At 44.2% G+C, this 22,536-nt stretch overlaps 1 protein-coding gene across 6 annotated transcripts in view; it reads left to right on the top strand.

Annotated features, from left to right (window-relative positions):
• Positions 1–22,536, top strand: part of ROCK2 (Rho associated coiled-coil containing protein kinase 2) — a 167,361-nt gene that overhangs the window by 70,681 nt on the left and 74,144 nt on the right. For all 6 annotated transcript variants that reach the window (XM_025201837.1, XM_025201832.1, XM_025201833.1 and 3 more), the window contains exon 3: positions 5,916–6,016. In XM_025201837.1, the coding sequence (XP_025057622.1) occupies positions 5,951–6,016 (66 nt within the window). In that variant the 5' untranslated portion in view covers positions 5,916–5,950. The remainder of the gene's footprint in view (positions 1–5,915; positions 6,017–22,536) is intronic.

The raw sequence follows: 22,536 nt of genomic DNA, 5'->3' as shown, positions 1-22,536 counted from the left end.
CCCCTTTACTTCTGTGATCTCAAAACCATTGTGTACAAAACTGAAACTTAGTCCTTCCACTCCCATCTCTCATCTGGCTGATACAAAACACAGATGATGCCTTTTTTTCCCATCAAACTTTGAGCTGCCATGACTAGCTTAGGTGTTTCCTCCTTGGTCAGATGGAGAAACTGGAATATGCCAGGTTCCTCTCAAGGTACTTTTTAATATTTGAATGACTCCAAACCACTGACAAAGGAGTATCTTTTATCCTTCTGGAAGGTCAAAACTCCTTCTTTACCCTGTAGGTCAGGGTATAGGAAATCCTAGTGGCATCATTAAGAGTTTCCTTGGGGAGAGGAGGCAGTGAGTGAGCCATCTCCCACCCCTCCTACCTGTTTTTATTTCTTGTGCGTGTGAGGGTTATGGAGTTGTCTTCCTCCCCAGTTGAGATGAGATGAGAAGTTTCCGGGGTCCTCCCCCCAGGGGGAGGCGGGAGGAGGGGGTGGGGGGGGGGGGGGGTGGTGTCTCTCATCCTGCTTAAAGTCATCCACATTTTCACAAACCTCAGGCTGTCATGGACCATCCCCTTCCTCCTTGATTGTTGGTCCTTCTACAAACTCCTAAGCAGTTATTTAATTTTTTTTTAGGGTTTTCTCATTCTTGTACATGTTGGTGGCAGTATTTCTAACTACCTTAGTTTCCTCAGTCTGGGGTAGTTAAGCAGCTGTGGCAGGAACAGTTGTCTTAAGTTTTCCTACACCTGATAGGAATCTCAGCTACGACAGTGCTCTCCATTGGATATAGATAAACATAACAATTGCATTGACTAAGCAGAGGATACTGCTACAAGCTATTCTGATACAATTGTAACATCTGTGTAATTATCTAGTACAGAGATGTCAAAGATGCATGGTACACACATGAATCTAGCCCATGGAGCCCTGCCCTAACATCTGGCCTGCAGTGCCATGTGTGGGTTTCAGACTGGATCTGCATGCTGCATGTGCTGGACTGGCCCAACTCACTGCACGCAGAGCACAAGGCCCACATTGGACCAGTCCTGTGTGCTGGATGCCACTCATCTATCCTGTGGACCAGCCCTGTGCCAGTCATTTAACCTGCTGAGCCTGATGAGTTTGATGCCCCTGCTCTAGTGATATAAGTGTAGTAAAACCACTCCAGCTTTGACCCTGAACAAAGCAAGGTGAGAGTTAGGACAACTTAGCTAGCTTGTATTGCTACAGACTCACAAGAGTGCAACTGTTAAAACAGTAGTTCCAACCTTTTTAGATTCAAGGTACTCCTCCATAACTCTTCTGAATTTAGTGGCATCCCAGTTGAGAATCACAGTTGTACTGCCTCACCTTCCGCAGTGCTTCTCATCTGGAGTGCTGCTGCCATGGAGGCCAGGAGGAACTGCCCCACATGCCTCAAAGCGATTTACCTAATGCAAGTAGAAGTGCATGTTTTTGCTGCACCCGCTGATCTGGCTCCACATAGGGTGTATGGGACATCTTAATCTGGCTGTGCCTGCACTGCAGCACCCCTTAAAGGGTCTTGCAGGATCCTGGTTGAGAACCACTGAGTTAGAAACAACTGCTGCATGCTCCCAAGCAGCACCTTCTCTTGCCCTTTTTAAAATGGCTGAGATGTATATTTGTCCATAGCTGTTGTCTTGTATAAAGGCAGGGAGGTAGTTAGCCATTTTAGTCTGAAGTCACGCAGAAGACAAGGGGAGATTTTCACTTTATAAGCTGCTGCTTATGAAAGCCTACACATCTCTCATTTATTTGGCCTGTAAGGTACAAATATAAAGGCAGGCAGTGACCTAATTTACATAGCCACACCAGGAGTAAAAGTATCTCCCTGCCCTCCCTACTTCTGATTTCTTTTTTTGCGAAGACTCTAAGGAGGTAACTTGAGTGTAACAGTTCTTCCCCCTACCTGTGGCAAAAAGGAGAGGATGACTTCTGTCAGGTACTCCATGCACTTTAACCTTCATGTGTATTTTTGTAGTCTGCTGTCAGAGTCCAATTCAAACATGCATCTCTTTCATAATAAAAAGCTAGATTTTCCCAGATTTTAATGCAATTTCCAAGCAATAAATAGTTCATAGGTATATGTTCTAACACTCCCACTAGCCAGCATTCCTGATCTCTCCTGTGTCAGTACAGAAACCTGAGCTGTAGGTAGTGCAGATGTTTTCACATTTGTAACCTTTACTCTCTGGTGTTACACCCTTTCAGTATTTGATATGATTTTGTTACATGTTGTTTGACTGGAGCAGTATTTCTCAACCAGTGTGCCATGGCACCCAGAGGTGCCTTGAAATCCTTTCAAGGGAGTTGTGGGATTCCAGGCAAGGTTAGCACTGGTAGATGTGCAAATGTGATTCACCTGATTAAACCCAGAGGTTTCAAATAGCCGTAGTGTTAAAAACGTTCTGGTCCATTGTGTGTTTCTTAGCTCTTTGACTACAGAACGTTCTGTTGCAAAGAACAAATGAACACTGACATTTTCTGAGGGGTGCTTTGAGTCTAAAAATGTTGAGATCCACTGGACTACAGTTTGGACAATTAGTGTAATTTTGTCCTTTTAATGGTCTCCCATTAACTTAACCTCTCTCCCCTGCAGGGGAGAGTTGTTCTGAATTTATACGCTGTAAAATATATACAAGCATCTGGGGTGCAAGCATCAGCTGCAATTATGTTTTGTATCTCAGATAAGATAGCCGCATGGATTAAAGTGTTTTAAAGCTTCTGCTGTTGGTAATGGAGACCAATAAGGTACCAGACCGCTGTAACATCAACCTTTATTACACCACAGGGAACTATGCACAGAAAAAATCAAAATTTTACATGCACAAAATAAAAAATTTGCAAAATTAATTACTTTTATTTTTTTACAAATTAAACTAAAAGTAACACTATTTGAACCTTCTTTAGAAATGTATGCATGTACTTTATATGGTTGGGGGTGGGTGTGGGGTGTGCATGTGGAAGGGGGGATATGAGGGGTATGGAGGACTTTGTGAAGGTGTGGGGTTTTTGAGGGTGTGTGGGAGAGTATGGGAATGTGTGGGGTGTGTGGGGGTTGGTGTGGGGTTTGTGTGTGGATGTGAGCACCCCACCACACGTTTCTTCTCCCCCCCCAGTGGTGCACAGGCTCTGCTGCTGGTGGCTCAGCAACAGTAGGTGGTGCATCCTTGTGGTGCTCATGGCTACGGCAAGCAGAGCCCTCATTGGCGTGTAGTTTTGGCTAAGTCCTGGGGGCTGCACGTGGTGGCATGGAGCTGGCCTGACCTGCTGGCACATGCCTTTGGACCAGACCAGGCTGGCTCCATACCACCATGTGGGGCTTGCGACACTGCAGGCAGGAGCTGCACGCCATCGGGCTGGGCCGTCTCCTTGCCTTCATGTGGGGCTTCCAGCACTCCAGTGGGAAGCTACACATGAAGGCATTGGGCCGGATGGGCTCCTGCTTGCCTCCACATGTGGCTTCCCACTGGAGTGCTTGGAAGCCCCACGTGGAGGCACAGAGCTGGCCGACCCAGTCCGATGGCCCACACCCATCCGCAAATCCCCGGCCCCCTTCCCCACTTCAGGCAGGAGCTCCCTCCCACTTACCAACTTTCCAATCATGTGCCACTGCACTCGGTACCTCCACATGGGGCTTCCAGCTGGAATGCTGGGAGCCCTGCAGAGGTGGAGGCACAGAGCCTGCCTGGGTTAAATTATGTAAAATTATGCATGATCATGCATGATATGTGCAAATTTGCATGGGCGCATAATTGCATGATTCCCCAGGGTGTACTTAATTCACAGTGCACATCACTTGCAAATGTATCAGTCAACCCTAGCCCTAAAGAGAGGCCACAGTAAGGAGTCTTTGCCACCTGAGGAAGCAGATAATAAAGGGTCTTTACCCATTACTGAAGACAGGAAATGCTGGTGCATTCTCTCTAGGTGCTGGTACCCCCCCTCTTTTTTTTCTCTCTCTCTTTCATCCCCCTTCTGCTTCTGCTTTATTCTCTCTTCTTGCTTGTATTGATGCAGTTTGTCTTGGGTGTAGGTGGTTGCTGAGCCTCCAAGCTCAGTCTTTCTCCATCTGTAGTTTTCTTCCTTAAAATGGCAGCCTTTTCCACTGTGGAGTAGTAGTATAGATACTGCTGGATGCTGGCCTAATTCCTGTTGATCTCCAGGAAGTAGTCTCCAAGATCACTCTCGCTTTTACCATCGCTCCTGCAGATCTGAATGCTCTTTACAGCTTTGGAGTATCATTTCTTTTGCGGTCCTCAGAAGATAATGGGTTCGTCACCTCTGCTTTCGTCCGCTTGAGAGGTTAACTGTAGCTATATCTGCAATACTCAACCAGACAGCTTTTTTTCATTTGCTCGTGACTCATCTTTCATGATTTTTCTTTGTGCTTTATTTTCATTTCTGCACTCCTAGCTTTCACTTCTATTACTGCTTACTAGCAATTCTGTATATTGTAATGGGGTTGGAGTGGTCTTATATCTGTGATGGTCCAGGAAATGTATGAGAGTTGAGGGGTTTTTGCTGGGCCAGTAAAAGAGATCACTATTTTTTTCTTTAAAACAAGACATCATTTATTCAGGACAAAAACACTTAATAGAAAACATATACCTTAAAGCCAAAGGAAATTCTGTTTGTGTTTACCATAATGGGTGGTCACACACAGATTCCCTGGAAAGTCTAAGTTACTTCAGCTCTTCCCATCTGACCTGGTTCTGTTGTTCAATCTTGCCCCTATCTGTTCCCAGATGCATCTCCCTCTCTTGATCAGGGAACCATTATTTTATGCAGTTTAGTATGTTTTGTTTGTCAAGAGTGTTTTGAATTGGGTCAAACTAGGCTCTGTTCTTGTTCTTAGAAGTGAGTGGGAGGCTGGAACAGGTAAAACTTCAAAACTGACATTGCATGTAACAGATGCTTTGAGGATTTGCCTTAATAGCTCCCTTTTTTTTTTTCATTTCTTGCAAGAGTAGTTTTTAAGGTTTAATGAGAAATCCAATCTCTAAAAAGCCCATGACTTAAACATTTTAATAACATTTAAACCAATAATACAATACAGTCAATAAGTTATGACTGTTCCCTAATGCCTTATCACGTCATAGTCCAGATTCTCTTGGCTTTGAACACTCATCCCATAATGCACTTCAAGAAGAATTAGTGTGTAGAGCAGAGCAATGAAATATTGCATTATGGACTACATGCAAAGAATGCTTTGCCATTTATTCAAACATATAGAGTTGTGTGGACACAATCATCAAGGAAAGTATCCTGAGTTAGAACAAAGTGGTGTGTACACCACTTGCATACACATTAATGCAGTGTAATTTGATTGCAACCTTGAGAATTAACTAATTTTTTTATCCAAGGTAACATCTCTGTATAAATGAGCCTTGAGTTGTAATTTAAAAAAAAGGTTTACTGAGTTTTTTATTTAACCACTTAAGTACTATTGAATTGTGCAAGTTTATGCTAGTAGGTTGCACTTGCTAAGCTGCTGAATGAATGTACCAGGTCCTCCTCACCATTCCTCTGTTATCAGGTTAGTGGATGGTGGCAGTACATTAAAAGTCTGACATCACAGATTTGGCCCATTGACTCTCTGGCTGGAGTTTTTTGAAAGCTTGTCAATTTTATATTACTGTGAAAGCATTATGTGAAATACAACTGAAAACAAAACAGTATTCACTTTGGAAAATAAGGAAAACTACTCTTCACTGAGATGGACAAGTGGCTTTTAGTTCCAAGCAAACAGTATCAAGATAATACAGAAGCTTTTTGAATGTTTTAATGCTTGTGTTCAAATGTCTGGTTGTAACTATTTGACCACATCTTTTCCCAAAAACATGTGCACTCTGTTGTATGTGTATTTTATGACACCATTCTTTTAATTTGTTTTAGATGAGAAAATTGTGAAAAAAATTCGAGCTTTACAAATGAAAGCTGAAGACTATGATGTTGTTAAAGTGATTGGAAGAGGTGCTTTTGGAGAAGTGCAGCTGGTAAGAATGTCTATGAGTTGTCTGATTTATTAAATCAGTGAGATTTATGGTTCAAACAAGAAATTCCTCCACTGTCACACATTGTAATGGGAAATATGTAAGGTTTGAAAAACGGATTTAGTTATCTCTGCTTTATAGCAATTAGTATCACATTCCTTGTTTTAAATAGTACATTTGTGATATAAATGTAACCAAAGTGATTAATTGTTGAAGTTGAAATAGTGTGTTCAAGCAGTGGCTTTAACTGTTTCCTGTGCTGAAGTATAACATAAATATATTTAAGTATTTAAGATAATAAAATATTATAGCTCCTAAAATACTTAGACATGATGGTTAAGGAAAGGAAAGATATGGAAGAAAAGGAAAGAATTGAAAGATTGCCTTGATCAAAATTGGGGTGTTTAGGTTTTGTTCATGATGATTTTTTTTTGGCCATAGAAGGTTGTTACAGTGTCAGGAAACCCCCTTTTTGGTAGAAGACCAGCAATGTTTTTCTTGCAGTTCTCTCTTGCTCTTGACAATTTGGCCAGTGGTTATTGCATATTTAATTCATATTATTTAAGTACACAAGTTTTTTAATTAAGAATTAATTTTCTTAACTCTTGCTTTTAATTTAAAATAGTGTGTGGTCAAGGTATAAAACTGAATTTGGATGACTATTTAAGAATGGGTTACTTTTTTAAATTTAAAATATATTTTTTTCTAGGTTAACCCCCTCCCCCCCCCAACTCTCCATCTACTGGCCTGATCTTAGTCATCCATAGTTTCCTTTGCTATTTTGTTTTGGATAAGATTCCCGAGTGCTGTTCCAAGATAAGACAACAATTATACATTTTTTTTAAATTGCGGTGTGTGTGTGTGTGTGTGTGTGTGTGTGTGGAGAGAGAGAGATTTTACCAACTTTTCATTTTAAAAATGTGCTGCGCATGTAGTACATGTAAAACCAATTGAACTAATGTTGAAAACTGTCTATGCATTTAACAGCCTTATGATATTTGTTTCTAAGGTGAAGGGAAAATAAGAAAATATTCTCCTTCTCATTGTTTCCACTTCTCAGTTTTTTAAATCTATTTTAGCTTTTATTGAACAAGGGGGAGGAAGAGGGCTCTTTCAGGTAATTTGTCTCTTAATCTAGATATTGCAGTATATCTGAGGTTATTTCCTTCGTTGAAAGTATACATGTATATTTAATAAGTATTACAGGTGTTTTTTTCCCCCAAAGTTTCATTTTGCTCCAGTACTTTTCTGCCTTTTCAGTCTGCTTTGAATTGGTGGTCTAACTGGTTCATGCATTGCAGAAGGATCTGAGAATGTGAGTATGGTAGGTTACCGCATAAAGTGTTGTCATTGTGGTCTATAGGGCACGTCAGACAGTGATGTTAAAGCAGTTGAAATTCAAAACCCACCTAGTTTCAGAGGAAAATGAAGGAAACATTCCCAGACATCTTGTGGTAATTCACTTCAGGAATCTGCTTTTAAGGATTGGCTAGTCAAGAAATGAGCTATAGCCTAGCTTTGCAAAGCATGTCCTAAGTTTCTGAAAATAGATAAAGCTGGAAAATCTGCACTCCAAGCCCTGACAACCAGGTTTCGTGTACAAAATATGAAGGCTGTTTCAGACCACATAAGGCCCATCAGTGATTACTTTGTTGATGAGAACTCTTGACGTTAAAACAAGGAATTCTGAAGCTCAGGTTTGTTTTTTTTCATGATCAAGAGAGACTTGCCAACTTCTAAATTGTAGACTTTTATGGAATGTATTTAAAAATCTACATGTTACAGACAAAGGCAACATGAGCAAAGGGCACCTAATATAAGAAATATCGGCTAATTATTACAATAAAAAGTTGACTAATATTTTAAAGGTCTGTCCTTTGTTGTGCAATCATTAATGAAATTATAGATGTTGCAAATAGAAAGCATCTAGCTGTTGGTGTTCTGTTTGGTAATGAAGATCTTACCATAGAAGTTTACTGTACTGAATTTGAGTGCCTAGATTCAACTCTACAATCCATGTGTACTAGTTTAACAAAGACCTCAATGGTGGAGCAGGCAGATGAAGAAGGCATACTTTTCAATGGCTTTGAAGGCTGCAGTGGAAGAGTAACCACTGTCCTCTTGGTTGCTGATGCTCAATGGTCTCCTCACATCAAACAAGTCACGCACGGCCTTCTTCTGCTGGATCCAGTATCTACCATAATAACCAATTACCAATACCCATAACTTCTACAAAGTCTTGTGGTGATGGATGAGCAGCAGTGGGGACAAAGTGATTGCTGGGAGTCCTTAATCATGGATCCACACCCAGGCGGCGGTCATGTGTTGGTTGCTTCACCCTTGGAATGGGACAGAAGGGTGATTCAGCAGCTGCGATTGTGACTGAGCAGTCCTTTTTAGGATCCCTACTCCTCACCCAACATAGGAAAGATGCTAGAAAAGGTGCCACAAGCAGGCTGTTCCACCTTATCTTATCCGACTGGATAGTGGCTTCTAGGGGGATCACTCAAATTATGGTCAAAACAAAAATGTCCTTTGCATCCTGAAATGTATGAACCCTACTAGATGACTGAATAGCGACAGACCTGAACATAGAACAGCTATTGTCACCCAAGAACTCTCATGATGCAGCATTGATATCACTGCTCTCAGCAAGACCAGATGTGCAGGTGAAGGCCATTTGAGGGAGGAAAGGGGTGGCTATGTGTTCTTCTAGAAAGGGAAATCTGCAAATGACAGGCAAATATGCAACAGTGGTTTTGCCATTAAGACCCAGATTATCAGCTGAATGGCCAAATTCCCTGTTGGCATTAACGAGCGCTCATGAATCTCTACCTCCAACTGACCAACAGTTTGTTTGCTGCTGTCATCCAGTGCATACGCCTCAGTATTCAATGATGAGGAAGCACAGAAAGAATGGTTTTATGCTGACCTTGATGAAATCCTGACTATAATCCCAAAACAGGATAAGATCATCCTCCTTGGAGATTTCAATTTGAGAGTTGGCTGGGACTTTAACGTGTGGAGGGGCAGCATTGGGAAGGAAGGTGTGGGCAAGGCCAATTCCAATGGCATCCTCTTACTGAGTAAATGTGCAGAGCATGACCTTGTCATTACTAACACTATTTTCAGTCAACGTGATAGGTACAAAACAACATGGCAACACCCTTGCTTGAAACAATGGTATCTCAACTACACCATGGTAAGAGCACGTAATCCAAAAGACACTCGTATCACACATGTTATGAGAGGAGCTGATGGCTACTTTACCAATCACCACTTAGATTAATCATGGCCATTAAGGTTATGAATTAAAAGCAACCCAAATCAGTCCGAAGACCGTACAACATCAAATGCCTTCAGACTCTAGACACTGTGAAGCCCTCCGAACATATCTCAGCAAGAAACTCACCAATCTTAGGATTGGCAATGATAATACTTGTGTTGAGGAAGATTGGCAAGCTCTAAAGGAGACCATCCATGAGGTTTGCACAGAATCAATTGGCTTTATCACCCATTAAGACTGGCTTGATGAAAACAGTACTGAGGTCAAAGCCTTTCTCAATCAGAAGAGAAAAGTTTTTTGTGACTGGTAAAACCATCCTATGTCAAGTCACAAGCAGGGATCTTTTTGATGGCTTAAAGCTGAAGCCCAGAGGAAGATTAAAGAAATCAAAAACAAATGGCAGGAAGAGAAGGGGAAAGAAATCCAACATTTAGTGAACAATCATGACATGTGAGCTGCTTCAGTGTAATGAAGGCTGTCTACAGATCAAGCTCTTGTGGACTCATCCCGCTTAGTTTTGAAGATGGCAGCACACTCCTCAAAGATGACGAGTCCATCAAAAACCACTGGAAGGAGCACTACCAATAGCCCCTGAACTGAGAATCCATGGTGGCTGATGAAACCATAAAATCTGTCCTTCAGCATCCAGTGAGGGAAGCACTTGCCAGTCTACCAACCTCTGAAGAAGTCCATGAAGCAATCAAACAGATAAAGAATAACAAAGTGTCTGGCCTTGATGGTATACCAGTTGAGGTCTTCACAGTTGATTGGGACACTATGACCAACAAGCTCTGTACACTGTTTCTCAAAATCAACTGAGGGAATTCCCACTGACCTAAGGAATGGCAATATTGTCACCACTGTTAAAAAGGGAGAGAAGTCTGACTGGAAACTATGAAAGGTATCACCCTCTTCTCCATCACTGGGAAGGTGCTTACTTGAATTCTGCTGAACCAACTGCTCCGTCTTGCTGTGGAAATCCTTCTCGAGTCTCATTGTGGCTTCAGACCATTGAGAGGCTTCATGGACATGATTTTTGTGGACTGGCAGATCCTGGAAAAATGCCAAGAACAGCACCAGATACTGTATATGGCCTTTATTGTTTGGACTAAAGCATTCGAATCTGTTAACCATGAGGCCCTATGAAAGATATTATCGGCTGCCCAGAGAAATTTATCACCATCCTAAAACTCCTTCATGACCAGGTGACTGCCTCCATTCTATGCAGTGGCTCCACTACAGAGCCCTTTGCCATTCAAACTGGCATCAAGGAGGGCTGCGTGATTGTATTGATTCTGTTTTTCCATCTTTCTTGTGGCCCAGATGCTCATCCATGACTGTCTGCTACATCTAATTGGCATTGAGTACAGGATGGATGGGAACCTTTTCAATCTCTCCTACCTCCATAACAAAACCAAAGTTACTTTGGCCTTGATTGTGGAACTTCAGCATACCAATGATTGTGCTGTCGTTGTACATGTGTGGGGGGGACCTAAAAATTGCCCTTAATTGCTTCTCTCAAGCATGCCAGTGCCTGGGACTAATCCTTGCATCGAAAAAACAAAGGTGCTTCACCAGCCTGTTCTGGGCCAGTCTACTTCCCTGCCAAATATCCTCATTGATGAACAGGAGCTGGAGAATTGTTGAACACTTTCCATACCTCAGCAGCCATATCTCAAAGAAGGCCAGCATCGACAAGGAGATCCAGTATAGGATCCTATGTGCCAGCTCTGCCTTTGAAAGACTGTATCATCATGTGTTCAATGATCACGATATCAGGACTCGAACAAATTTCCTACTATATAAGTAGGTAATCCCGCTTCTTTTCTATGGCTGTGAAGCTTGGGTGACCTACAATGACCACCTGAAAAGCTGGAACACCATCACGAGTGCTACCTCTGGAAGATCTTTGGTCAGAGTATCATTGCACAAATGCCAGTGTCCTCACCGACGTTAACGCTATCAGTTGGAAGCATTGATTATTCAACATCCGTTGCCATGGACAGGGCATTGTGTGCCCATATCTGGTGTATGTTTACCAAAACGACTACCAACTCAACCAAGGACAGAGGACACACAGGGGACAGAGGAAACGTTTCAAGAACATCCTCAAGGCAAACATTAAGCAGCCTGGCATTGACACCACAAATTGGGAAAAACTAGCCTGGGGCAGGGCTACATGGTGACACCTTCGTACACCTTACTTTGAGGAAAGCCATCTTGCCCTGAAGGCAGAAGAAAAAAAGACAGAAATGGAAGTAAAGGAAACAAAATTGAGAAATCTGTGGTCCAACCTTCCTTTTAACCACCACCTATGGCATTTGCTAGAGAGTCTGCAGTTCTAGCCATCGACAGACTCAGTTACAATCCTTCACCAGACCCATGGGAGTGATCGTCCTAGATCGTGAGGGATCAATAATGACAACAATTAACTTAAAACATTACATTTTTTGAGTTCCAGAGATTTGCCTTCCAGGAACCTCATGGAATTTTGCACAAATACAATGAATTCAGTTGTGGGAGAAAATAAAGGTGTATCACAGTGTCTATAAAAGGATTTGGCTTGGAAGGTTGTCATCTAGCAGCTCAAATTCTTGCAAAGTACTGTCCATATCTCTAGAGCTAAGACTGACAACCTTCTTCCACCATAGCCTATTGCTTGCAACCCCACCATGGGCTGTAAGGCTCCACATCCCATGGTTATCAGCAGAATCTATGGAGGGAATAAATGTAAAAAGTGAGGCAGTTGAACCTGGGTGACACTACCTCTAATGCCGCACGGGGTCTAAACTGAACACAGGCAGTAGGACAATGGGGACATCCTCTCTGTCACTCTGTTTGGAGTGTGGTGCTGATTCCTCAAGCTGCTGCAGGTCAGATCCATTCTCATAATGGTCCAAATCTGCCCTGTAGGCATAGGTTGCCAACCCTATCAAGCACTCTGTGGTGGAATTGCTGAGTAAGAAGCATAAGAGAAGACATCTGAAGGCATGAGGCAGAGGGAGTAGCCTAGAGATCAGGAAGTGCAAGGGCCCAAGGTTGGGGGCTCCAGGAGCATTGAACCAACAAGGGAGAGAAGAGTGGTTGTGGTTGGTGACTCCCTTCTGTGGGGAACAGAGGTGCCAATTTGTCATCCAGATTTGGGAGCTCAGAAAGTGTGCTTCCTGCCTGGAGCCTGAACTCAGGATGTCAGAGAGTCTGCAAAAGCTCATCCATCCTTCAGGCCACTATCTCTTCCTGCTTGTCTTCATAGGCACCCACAGTACCACCAGTAACGAAACTGACCAGATTAGAGGTGACTTTGAGGCTCTTGGCAGGATTTTTAAGGAGCTTAGAGTACAAGTGGTATTCTCATCAATTCTTCCCATGGAAGACAGGGGTCCAGGCAGAGACTGTCATATCCTAGAAGTGAACGCATAGCTGAGATGCTGGTGTTGACATGAAGGCTACATCTTCTTTGACAAGGGACAGATTTTCTTGGGAGGAACGTTGCTATCAAGAGATGGGATCCATCTGACAAGAACGAAGAAAAGTGTCTTTGGGCATTGGCTGGTGAACCTAATAAAGGAGGGCTTTAAATTAGGTTCCGTGGGATATGGTGATCAAAACCCTCCAGCAACAGAGCATTCAGTCTAGAGGGGAAAGGACTTGAAGAAGCAACTCAACCCTGAGAAAGGGCCAGAGAGCTACAGGACTGTGACAAGTGGCACAAAAGGAAAGTAAGGAGGTCGATATGCAAAATACATCCATTGCACGTATACAAATGTGAGAAGTATGGGGAATAACATGAGCTGGAAACTGCAGCCTGTGAAAAGTAGGCATCACTGAGACCTGGTGGGACAGCTCTTATGACTAGAATGGGAACACTGAGGTTTACACTGTTTTGGAAGGACAGAGTTGGGAGAAAAGGTGGTGTTGCCTTGTACATCAAAAACGCATACACTTGTTCCCTGGTTCAGGAGTAAGAAGAATGCATTTGGGTAAAGATGAAAGGTGAAAGATGTGGCACCGATATAATGGTTGGGATTTATTATGGGCCACCTAAACAGGAAGAGGAGGTGGATGAGTACTCTTCAAGCAGGTGGCAAATCTGTCCAAAAGCTATGGGATGGTACTATACTGATGGAGACTTAAATTTTCCATATATCTGCTGGATGAATACTGCAGCCAAACATAAAATGTCAAGCTGGTTCCTAACTTGTGTGGAGGACAGCTTTCTGTTCCCGAAACTGGAGGACACACCTAGGGGATATTGGATCTTGTCCTGGCCAACAGAGAAGAGCTGGTAGAGGATGCGAAGTTGATAAGTAATTTGGGATTATACAATAGAATTCCAGATCCCAAGATGGGGAAAGCGTGAGGTCAGCAAAATCGGGATGCTAGATTTCAAAAAGGCAGATTTCACCCAACTCAAGGAGCTAATGGGCATAGTGTCATGGGAGGATAGACTGAAGGATAAAGGCACCCAGGAGGGCTGGGAGTTTGAAGGGTGCAGTATTGGAAGCCCAACAAGAAACTGTCATAACACATTGGAAGCACAAGAAGAATTGCAAAGAGATCAATGTGGCTCTACAAGGGGTTTCTAAAATGCCTCAAATGCAAAAGGAAAGCATGGAGACAATGGAAAAATGTGCAGGTAACCAAGGACACATACCAGGAAATAGCAAGAACATGAAGGGTCAAAATCAGGAAAGCAAAGATGAAGAACAAGCTGTACCTTGCAAAGGAGGTTAAGGACAACAATATGAAGCTTTATAAGTATGTTGGCCAGAAAAGAAGGACTGAGAAGCTGTTGAGTAGCTTTGCCTTTGCATCTTCAGTTAGGTCCTCTGTTAACAAGCCAGGGGGAACTCCTAACTGGAGATGCAAAGAAGACAAAGCTGCTCAACAGCTACTTTTGCCTCAGACTTCACAAAAACAATTAAGTTGTCAGACGTCCAGATAATCCCTATTAGGTAAGGAAGAGGGCTAGCTGAGGGAGGGATTAACAAAAGAAATGGTTATAGAGCTTTTGCTGAGCCTAAATGAATTCAAAGTCAGCAGGGCCAGATGAGCTTGGATTTATGAAAAGCAAATCATGCCAAACTAACCTGATCTCCTTCTTTGACAAAGTAGCTGTTTGGATGGATGAAGGGAATGCTGTGGATATAGTGTATCTGGACTTCAGCAAGGTTTTTGAGAAAGGTTTGCACGACTTTCTTGTAAACAAATTGGAGAAATGTGGGCTGGAAAAGACTACTCCAAGGTGGATAGATAACTGGCTCAATAGCTGCTAGCAAAGGGTTGTTGTTATTAATGGGCCTGTGTCAGAATTGTGGGAGGTTTTCTGTGGAGTCCCACAAGGGTCTGTCCTGGGCCAGGTGCTGTTCAATATGTTTATTAACGATTTGGATGCTGTCATAGAAAACTTCTTGAGCAAGTTTGTGGATGACACAAAACTGGAAAGGATTGCAAAGAAGTTGAAGATGTGAGCACAATTCAGAAGGATTTCAACAGATTGGAAAGTTGATCTAGAGCAGGAATTTCCAATCTGTGGTACAGGTACCACCAGTGGTACGATGGCAGCCTGTCAGTGGTACACATTAACAGACTTATTATAATGACTTTATCTGAAAAAAATTTGCTGGTGGTACTTAAGGTTGAACTGAAAAATGTGTTGGTGGTACTTAAGGTTGTATCATTTTTAAATTGGTGGTGCACAGTCAGAGTTTCGGAACCACTGGCCTAGAGCTAATAGGATGAAGTTCGGTTTGGACAGATACAAGGTGCTAAACCTCAAGAGGAATAGTCTAAAACACAAATGCAAAATGGGGGACACCTAGCTGGATGGCAGCTCTATGGAAAAAAACTGGTTAGGCCTCATCTGGAGTTCTGGGCTCCACATTTTAAAAAGGACATGGGAAAGTTAGAGAGGGTCCTGAGGTGGGCAACAAAGGGCTTGGAAGGCAAGTCATGTGAGGTGAGACTGAAGGAGCTAGACACATTCAACTTGCGGAAAAGGCTCTCAAGAGGGGACATGATAGCAGTTTTCAAATACTTAAAGAGCTGCCATGAAGAACAGGGAAAGTACCTTTTCTCTTGCTGCAGAGAGAAGGATGCAGACCAATGGCTTGAAGTTGCAGCAAAGTTAATTCAGATTGGATATCCAGGAAAACTTATTTGCTGTGCAAATTGTGAGGCAGTGGAATAGGCTACCTAGGGTAGTTGTGGACTATTCATCACTGGAGGTGTTCAAGAAGAGGTTGGGCAGCTACTGGTCAGGGATGACCTAGGTGTAGCTCTGCGTGTTTTCTACCAAATACCATGTATTTCCCACTTTGTTGTGGAGCAAATTGTGCCACTTGGGGCAAAATAACCCTGCCTAGCTCCTCCCAGATCTGCAGCCAGGGGGAGTTAGAGCCTGGGGCCCGCACTTGCGCTGTCCCCAGCAGTATAAAAAGCTGCCCTTTCCTGGCCCCATCCATACAAAAAGCTGCCCTGGCAAGCAGCTCAGGGCTCCTCCCTCTCCAGAGCTTCTGGGGCCCAGCCACTTGGTACCTGGGGACACTACCCCTTGTGCCAGCTGGACTGCTGCAGCAGCATCCCAAATCCATTTTTAAAAATATCCCCAAATCCATGTTTTTCCACAATTAGCCGACAAGACCACTCTGCACACACGCGCGCACGCACAACAACAGAGAGAGAGAGAGCAATCAGTTGGGCAATGCTTTATTGGTATATTTACAATGTTAAAGCAATGTGGAAGCTTACCCGTGACTCATCATCATGAAAAAATAAATTCTAAATACCTGTATTTGTTGATGTGTACTTTTGGTTTTCTTTGCACATGATGGGTGTGTGATGGGGGGATGTGGTGTTTGCAGGAAGGGGGTGGGAAGGTGGGGGTGTGTATGTGTGAAGGTATGTGGGTTAGTGTGGGGTGACTGCTGGGGGGACTGTGGGTGTGGGGGACCTTGTCGGGGGCTGCTCAGGAGGGGTGGGTCCCCTGGCCTCTCCAGGGTGCAGCCCCCGCACACAGCACATGGAATGCCCCCTGCCACAGGGCCCCAGCCCTGCTGCCTGTGGTTCCAGGCACCCTGGAGGGCCACATCCCACCTGCCCAGGGTCTCAGCCCAGCTGCCCAGAGTCCCAGGCACCCTGGAGGGCCCCAGCCTCCCCACCCAGGGCCCATATTTACCTTTAGTAGCAGCAGCGGAGTGGGGCGCTCTGAGCCATGGCGGCAAGACCTGGTGTGGCATGCAGGGACTGTGCGCCGGGTCCTGCCGGCCCTGGGGACGGTCTGCTGCCCAACCGGGCCAGGCCCTTGCTGCCAGGACCTGGCGTGGCACATGGGTCCTGGGACCTCTCTGTTGCCGGGCCAGGCCGGGCCCTTGGTTGCAGGACCTGCCATCCTCAGGGCCCCTTTGCCAACTGAATGGGCTGGGCCCTTGGTGGCAGGACCCGGCACGGTGCATGGGGACTGCGTGCTGGGCCCACTTGGGTCCAGCTGGCCCTGGGGTCCCTCTGTTGCCTGGCCAGGCCAGGTCCTTGGTGGCAGGACCTGGCGCGGCGCATGGTCCCCGCGTGCCAGGCCCTGCCACCCTTAGGGCCCCTGAGCCATCTGGCTGGGCCAGGCTCAGGACAGCAGGACCTGGTGTAGGTGGCACAGGGGCCCCACGGGCAGCAGGACCCAGCTGGGCAGGGATTGGGTGGGGTCTTGGGGGCTATCAGGGGGAGGGGCTGGGCAGGGTTCAGAGGTCTGGGGGTCGTGCAGGTGGAGGGGCCGGGCAGGAATTGGGGGGCTGGGCAGGGCAGGGATCGGGGGGGCTGGGGGAGCGGGTGGGGCCAGCAGGGGTCCCTCCCATGGTCCCCTCCTCCCTCCTCCAGCCCCTGCCCCCTCCCCCGACCCCTTACTTACCATCACTGGAGCCCTGGTGCTGAACATGCAGCCTGGTCGGCCGTGTGTGTCTCAGCACCAGGGTGAGGGGCCAACCATGGAGACGCTCTGACAGCCAGAGTGCCTCCCTGGAGGACCCAACCTCCACTGTGCCCTGCCCTGTTTTTTTTTTGTTCCATTTATTTTAGACCCCTGGATATCCAGGGGTCTACTTTTCTCCTGGTGCTGCAAATTTGCAGTGCGGGGAACATTTTTTCGTTCCCACACGTGCCTCTTGCCCCGCCTCAAAAGGGTTTGAGGCGGGGCAAGAGCCATGTGCGGGCTCATCTGGACATGCCCTGGGAGATCCTCCGTAAATTTCAAGATGTTCCAGAAGTTAAAATTCACCAGATTGTGAGCCCTGGCTAAACTGGGTAGTTTGTTGGGGTTTTTTTGCATAGATTGCATTTGAGAGCTGAACCAGTAGCTGGAATATTTTACCAAGCTTGCTGGTACTCACATAAATGTCACAGTATGAAGATGTTTAAAAAGAAGCTTATGTTTGAGGGTTCTTTCCCGTATGCCCCAGGGTTTATCAATGATTTATCATTCTCTTTCATTCTAAAAGGCAAAAGCTATTGACTTCAAGAGGAATCCAACACCTTAATCTGCATTTTAGTGCACTTTTCAATGCATAAGGAATATGTTAAAAGGACTAGCATAAAGTGTACTAACAACTGGAAAAACAAATACTCTTTAGAAAGCTTTTCTGGGTTTTATGATCATGAATCTTTATGAATATTGAAATTAGACCAGAAGTAAATCAATGCAAGATCCTTTTTTTTTTTTTTGGATCAACAAGCTGCTTTCTTTGTGAAAATTATTGCGCAGTTCCAGTGTCTTTTGGTTTTTGACAGTGACATTCATGTGAATGCTAAAATATTGAATCCTGTGAATGCTCAGAACTAGTAGCTTGGGACATTTTTGCAAAGATTTATCAGGAAATTTGTAATTGTAAAGGATTGGCAGAAGCAACTGATGCTGAAAGTACCCTGCTTTGAACAAGTGGAGCCACTTGAGTGATGGTGGCAAAAGGAATCCTTCTAGTCATTTTCAGTTTTTTTTTATTTTAAGCCAGTTTATAGTTCTTTTTCTCCCTTCTGTTTTAAACATGATGAATGAGTGAATGTTTAATATGCTACAGCCTCCCCTGCCCCCCCACCCCTTCAAACAGGTATAACAGGCTGAGAGAACCCATTTTGTCAGGGATGACATGAAATATTCTACTAAAGGCGAGTTGTAGTATTAGATTATCTGAATCTGTTTATCCACAGCAGCAACAATAAGTTAAAGCTTCTGCCACAGGTGCATTTGATAACATACACCTGAATTTGAATGAGCACAGCTGTTGCCACTGAAGATACCTATATTAAACCTGGTCTAATAATTTACTGAGTTTTATTCTGTAAGCCTTACTTGTCAGAATTTGCTTTGTCCCAGCTATGAATATGTGCATTACGGATTATTTTGTGTACTTTTTTTTAATGTTAATTTAGTATTTCTAAGTATTTTTGGGGCCACCTATTGGCAAATTCCAGAAACATTGCTCATACGCTACAGCTTTTGCAGAATACATATGAATATTTTTGCCTTTTTCTGAGAACAGTTTCCAAATAATAACCCTGTTCAGTAAAGTATTAGGAATATTTACAGGAGTTACAGTGAAATAAGACAACCTTACAATCCATTTTTAAAATTGCTAGCAGTTCTCTTGTCAAGGTTGGTGAAATTATACTAACAAAGCCAAGAAAATGATCAGAGTATTTCAATAAGTAGCATGTTGAAGAAAAACAGCATTGCCTATGAGGCTTATGACAACATTTGTTGTTTTTATTACTGATTTTTCCCTGCAATAATGATTTGCACCCAAGCTGGGTAACTTAACTAAAAAAAAAAAAAAAGGGTTGTCTTACAAGATTTAACACACCTTGACCAATAAACATATTCATACTGAATGAATGAAATTAGAAGTTTGCATTCCCTATTTTTTTACTTAGTCTGATAGTATTTAATTAAGACAGTAAATCTAAGTTATTTACCAAAATGTATGTAGCCAAAATTACTAAAAAAAAGATGGAAACTGCTTGTATAGTATCTCGCTTGCAAAATGTCTTAAATGCTTTCCAAAATGAAATAGTAGCTTGAAAGATAAATAAGAAAGAGAAGAATGCTAACCCTGATGCCATTTGCATGACTCGTAAGTAACTTGCAAGTTTTGAATGTGATTCATGTAAGCTGCGCTTGGAATTTTTTTTTTTTTGTATGGCAGTGTGAGGGTTCAAGTCTTATGTGTTTGCTCTCTCCTGGTTTTGGCTCAGCAGAGTTAGTAGGGAATAGAATACAGTAGTCCATTCTAGGCATGTGCTGGCAGAGAGCGTAAGGCATCTTGAGAGAGAGTGCAAGTTTTGTCCTTGATCCAGACTTACTAAAGGCTTTCTCCCCAGCACATCCAACTATAAATACTGTGTTTGTAATTCATACAGCATGCCTCCTTCCCCCTCCTCTGTGTGTGTGTGTGTGTGTGTGTGTGTGTGTGTGTGTGTGTACATATACATAGCCTAATTTTTAAGAGGCAGGGTGAATTAAAAACATCTTTCAAGGAACAGAGTAGTAGCAGCTATTTGAGCCTGCTCCTGAGCCTACTGCCAGCCCTGTGTGTCTGTCAGGGACCTAGGGTAAAGATCCATCCCTAATTGGGTGGGACAGTCCCAAAATAGGAACCTCAAGTCCTGGTCCCAGGACAGCATTTGTCCCGGATTCACAGTATCCTACAGGGGTCCAGGTTTAGGAAGTGACGGATTTCCCCTTGCAGGCTGGCAGTATTCCAGCCTGCAAGGGGCTGTTTGGGGCTGCCAGGAGTGGGATGCGAGGGATGCCACATGCACATGTACGCCTGCACACGTGCATGTGGTCATCAAGGCAGCCAGGCAGCATGGAGAGCAGCTCCCTGCAGGTAAGTCTGTATTGGGGGGAGGGGGCACAGAAAGAGAAGGGAGGATTGAGGCCCCCACAGTGGGGGGCAGGGGGGAGGAGAAGGGGTGGCTTCCCGCCTCTGCATGCACTCCCTAAGGGGTGTGGGGGGGGATATGTGTCCCCAGATTTGTGTACAGGACAGGGGCAGATGCAGGCTGTGGGCTTGGGGCTCCCTGCCCTGCTGCCCACCCCTGGGGGCTGCACTGGCTGCGCTGCCCTGGCAAGACACCCTCTGCCTGCCAGCGGCAGTGGTATGGAGTTGTGCCTCCTGCTGCTGGACAGGCATGGGGTGTGCGGCCGGTGTGGGATGCCCAGGATAAAGGCAGCAGGGCAGGGAGCCTGCTGCGTGCAGCCCACATCTGCACCTGCTCCACTCGGTTCTGCTCCGGCCATGCGGCTGGCAGCGGCTGGGGAGGAGGGAAGGTGGGCATGTGTCCTGCCTTTCCATTTTGCACTGAGCTTTGTCCAATGTGCAGGACAATGTTATCCATTTGGCAGCAGGGGAGTGGTAGTGACATTAATTGTTATGGCTCCCAGAGTCACGGCAATTAATGCTGCTACTGTTTCCCTGCTACAGAATTTCTAGTCTTGTTGGGCTCTGATTTCCTTGTATATAATGCACACTCTAAGTTTCAGTAGCTGATTTTGGTGAAAAAGATCCAGTTTATAGGTGAGAAAATACAGAAATCATTTAGGATTGAGAATCAAAGGTGGCCAGGGTTCATGTTTACCACATGTTTGCTAACCCTGGTTCTGATGGCTACAGAAACCAGCATGCCTTAACCATGCCAGTTTGGTAGGACATCTAGGCTCAAGTGAGCCTTTTATCTTGACTTTATTTTGACCATAAAATACAAGTATTTAAAGATGATTCTTTGCTATCAGGATTTATTATTTGTTGTTAGTGATGGGGCAGAGGAAGCTGAAGTAACAGAACTGCTGATCGTGATCATTCCATGGCCATTGCATGTCTAGAGAACTATACTTATTCCAATCTACTCTATACAGATGTTCCAGATGTAGATTTTGCACAGTTAAGTGGCATAAATCAACGATGCTTAATTTTTTCGCCATCCGGACTGGATAAATGGTGCAGAACTGGTTCGTGACCCAGATTGCACCTTGTGCCCTAGGATCAGGCCCCATGTAGTTCCGCTTGGCTCCATGCTGCTCCACTAGGCTCCATGCTGCGCTGCACTGTTTGACTTAGCCTCATACCACCCTGATTGGCTGTGTGCTTAATTTATCATGCAGGCCTGTGCTATCCAATCCAGATCCGGAAATTTGATAGCAAGGCAGTGGCACTTAGCTGCCTCCACTCCCACTGCCAAATTCTTGGACCTGTGGGGAGCTTCACGAGCCAGATGTAGCCCATAGTCCTGGGGTTGAGCACTCTTCATATAAATTAATTCAAGCTCAAATCAAAATCTTGTACAATACAAAATTACGAGCTTCTCACCCATAATATTGGGCAGGGTTAGTGTTGGTGACCCCATGCAGTATTTGCTGCAGCAAACCTTAATAAGTTCGAGGTGTTGTTTGCTTTCCTTTTTTTATTTTGTTATTTTGAAAAGATTTTATATGAAATTTTAGTACAGTGAAATAAACTGGGCAAATTTTTGAAGTTTGTTGTATTCAGGTACTACCAGCGTGAAGTTTTTTTGGAGAAAATATTATTGATTTTTATCTATTGTGTCTTACAAAATATTGGATTGTACTTGAATGATATGGCTAACTGGCATGCATAATCCTTGTTCTTGGTAGCTTTCTGCTTACAAAATATAGAAAGGCTAACTCTGGGTACAGAGTGTGCTAAGGCTGTTTCTCACATCCCTGGGCAGTAAAATCATTATGGATCACAGATTTGTATTTCACGATTCCAGTGTTGCTAACCTTTGTTGTCTTAGGAGTTTATGAAGGACCACACAGAGCAAGTTGCATACAAATGGTCTTCCATTTAACTGTTGGCTTTAAAAAGGTTACACAAAATAGTGTCTGTTTTGCCAGCTGACCTATGCGTGCTCTCCCAGATAGGGTGACTAGTAGGGGTGTATGAAGCTTCGGTAGCCGATTCGATTCGGAGGAGATTTGGCCCAATTCAGTGACAGAATCTCCAAATTCAAATTTAATTGGGAGACCAGTTAAAAGGTCAGAATCAAATTGGAAGCCTCCAAATCAATTTGGAAAAGATTCGGCACTGCTTCAGAGATTTGGCCATAGACTAAACAGGCAGCAGTCCTTACTAAGCTTAGACACAGCTGCCTCCAGCTGGTAAGTCTGTTGTGCTGGGCAGGGGGTGGGAATTGGGGCTGGGGCTGGGGCAAACTGCCCAGCCGGGGCAGGGGGGCG

The sequence above is a fragment of the Alligator sinensis genome, unplaced genomic scaffold (assembly GCF_000455745.1).
Source record: "Alligator sinensis unplaced genomic scaffold, ASM45574v1 scaffold678_1, whole genome shotgun sequence".
Classification (NCBI taxonomy): Eukaryota; Metazoa; Chordata; order Crocodylia; family Alligatoridae; genus Alligator; species Alligator sinensis.
The sequence above is the reverse complement of the archived record's forward strand: the minus strand, read 5'-3'. Positions and strand labels throughout refer to the sequence as shown.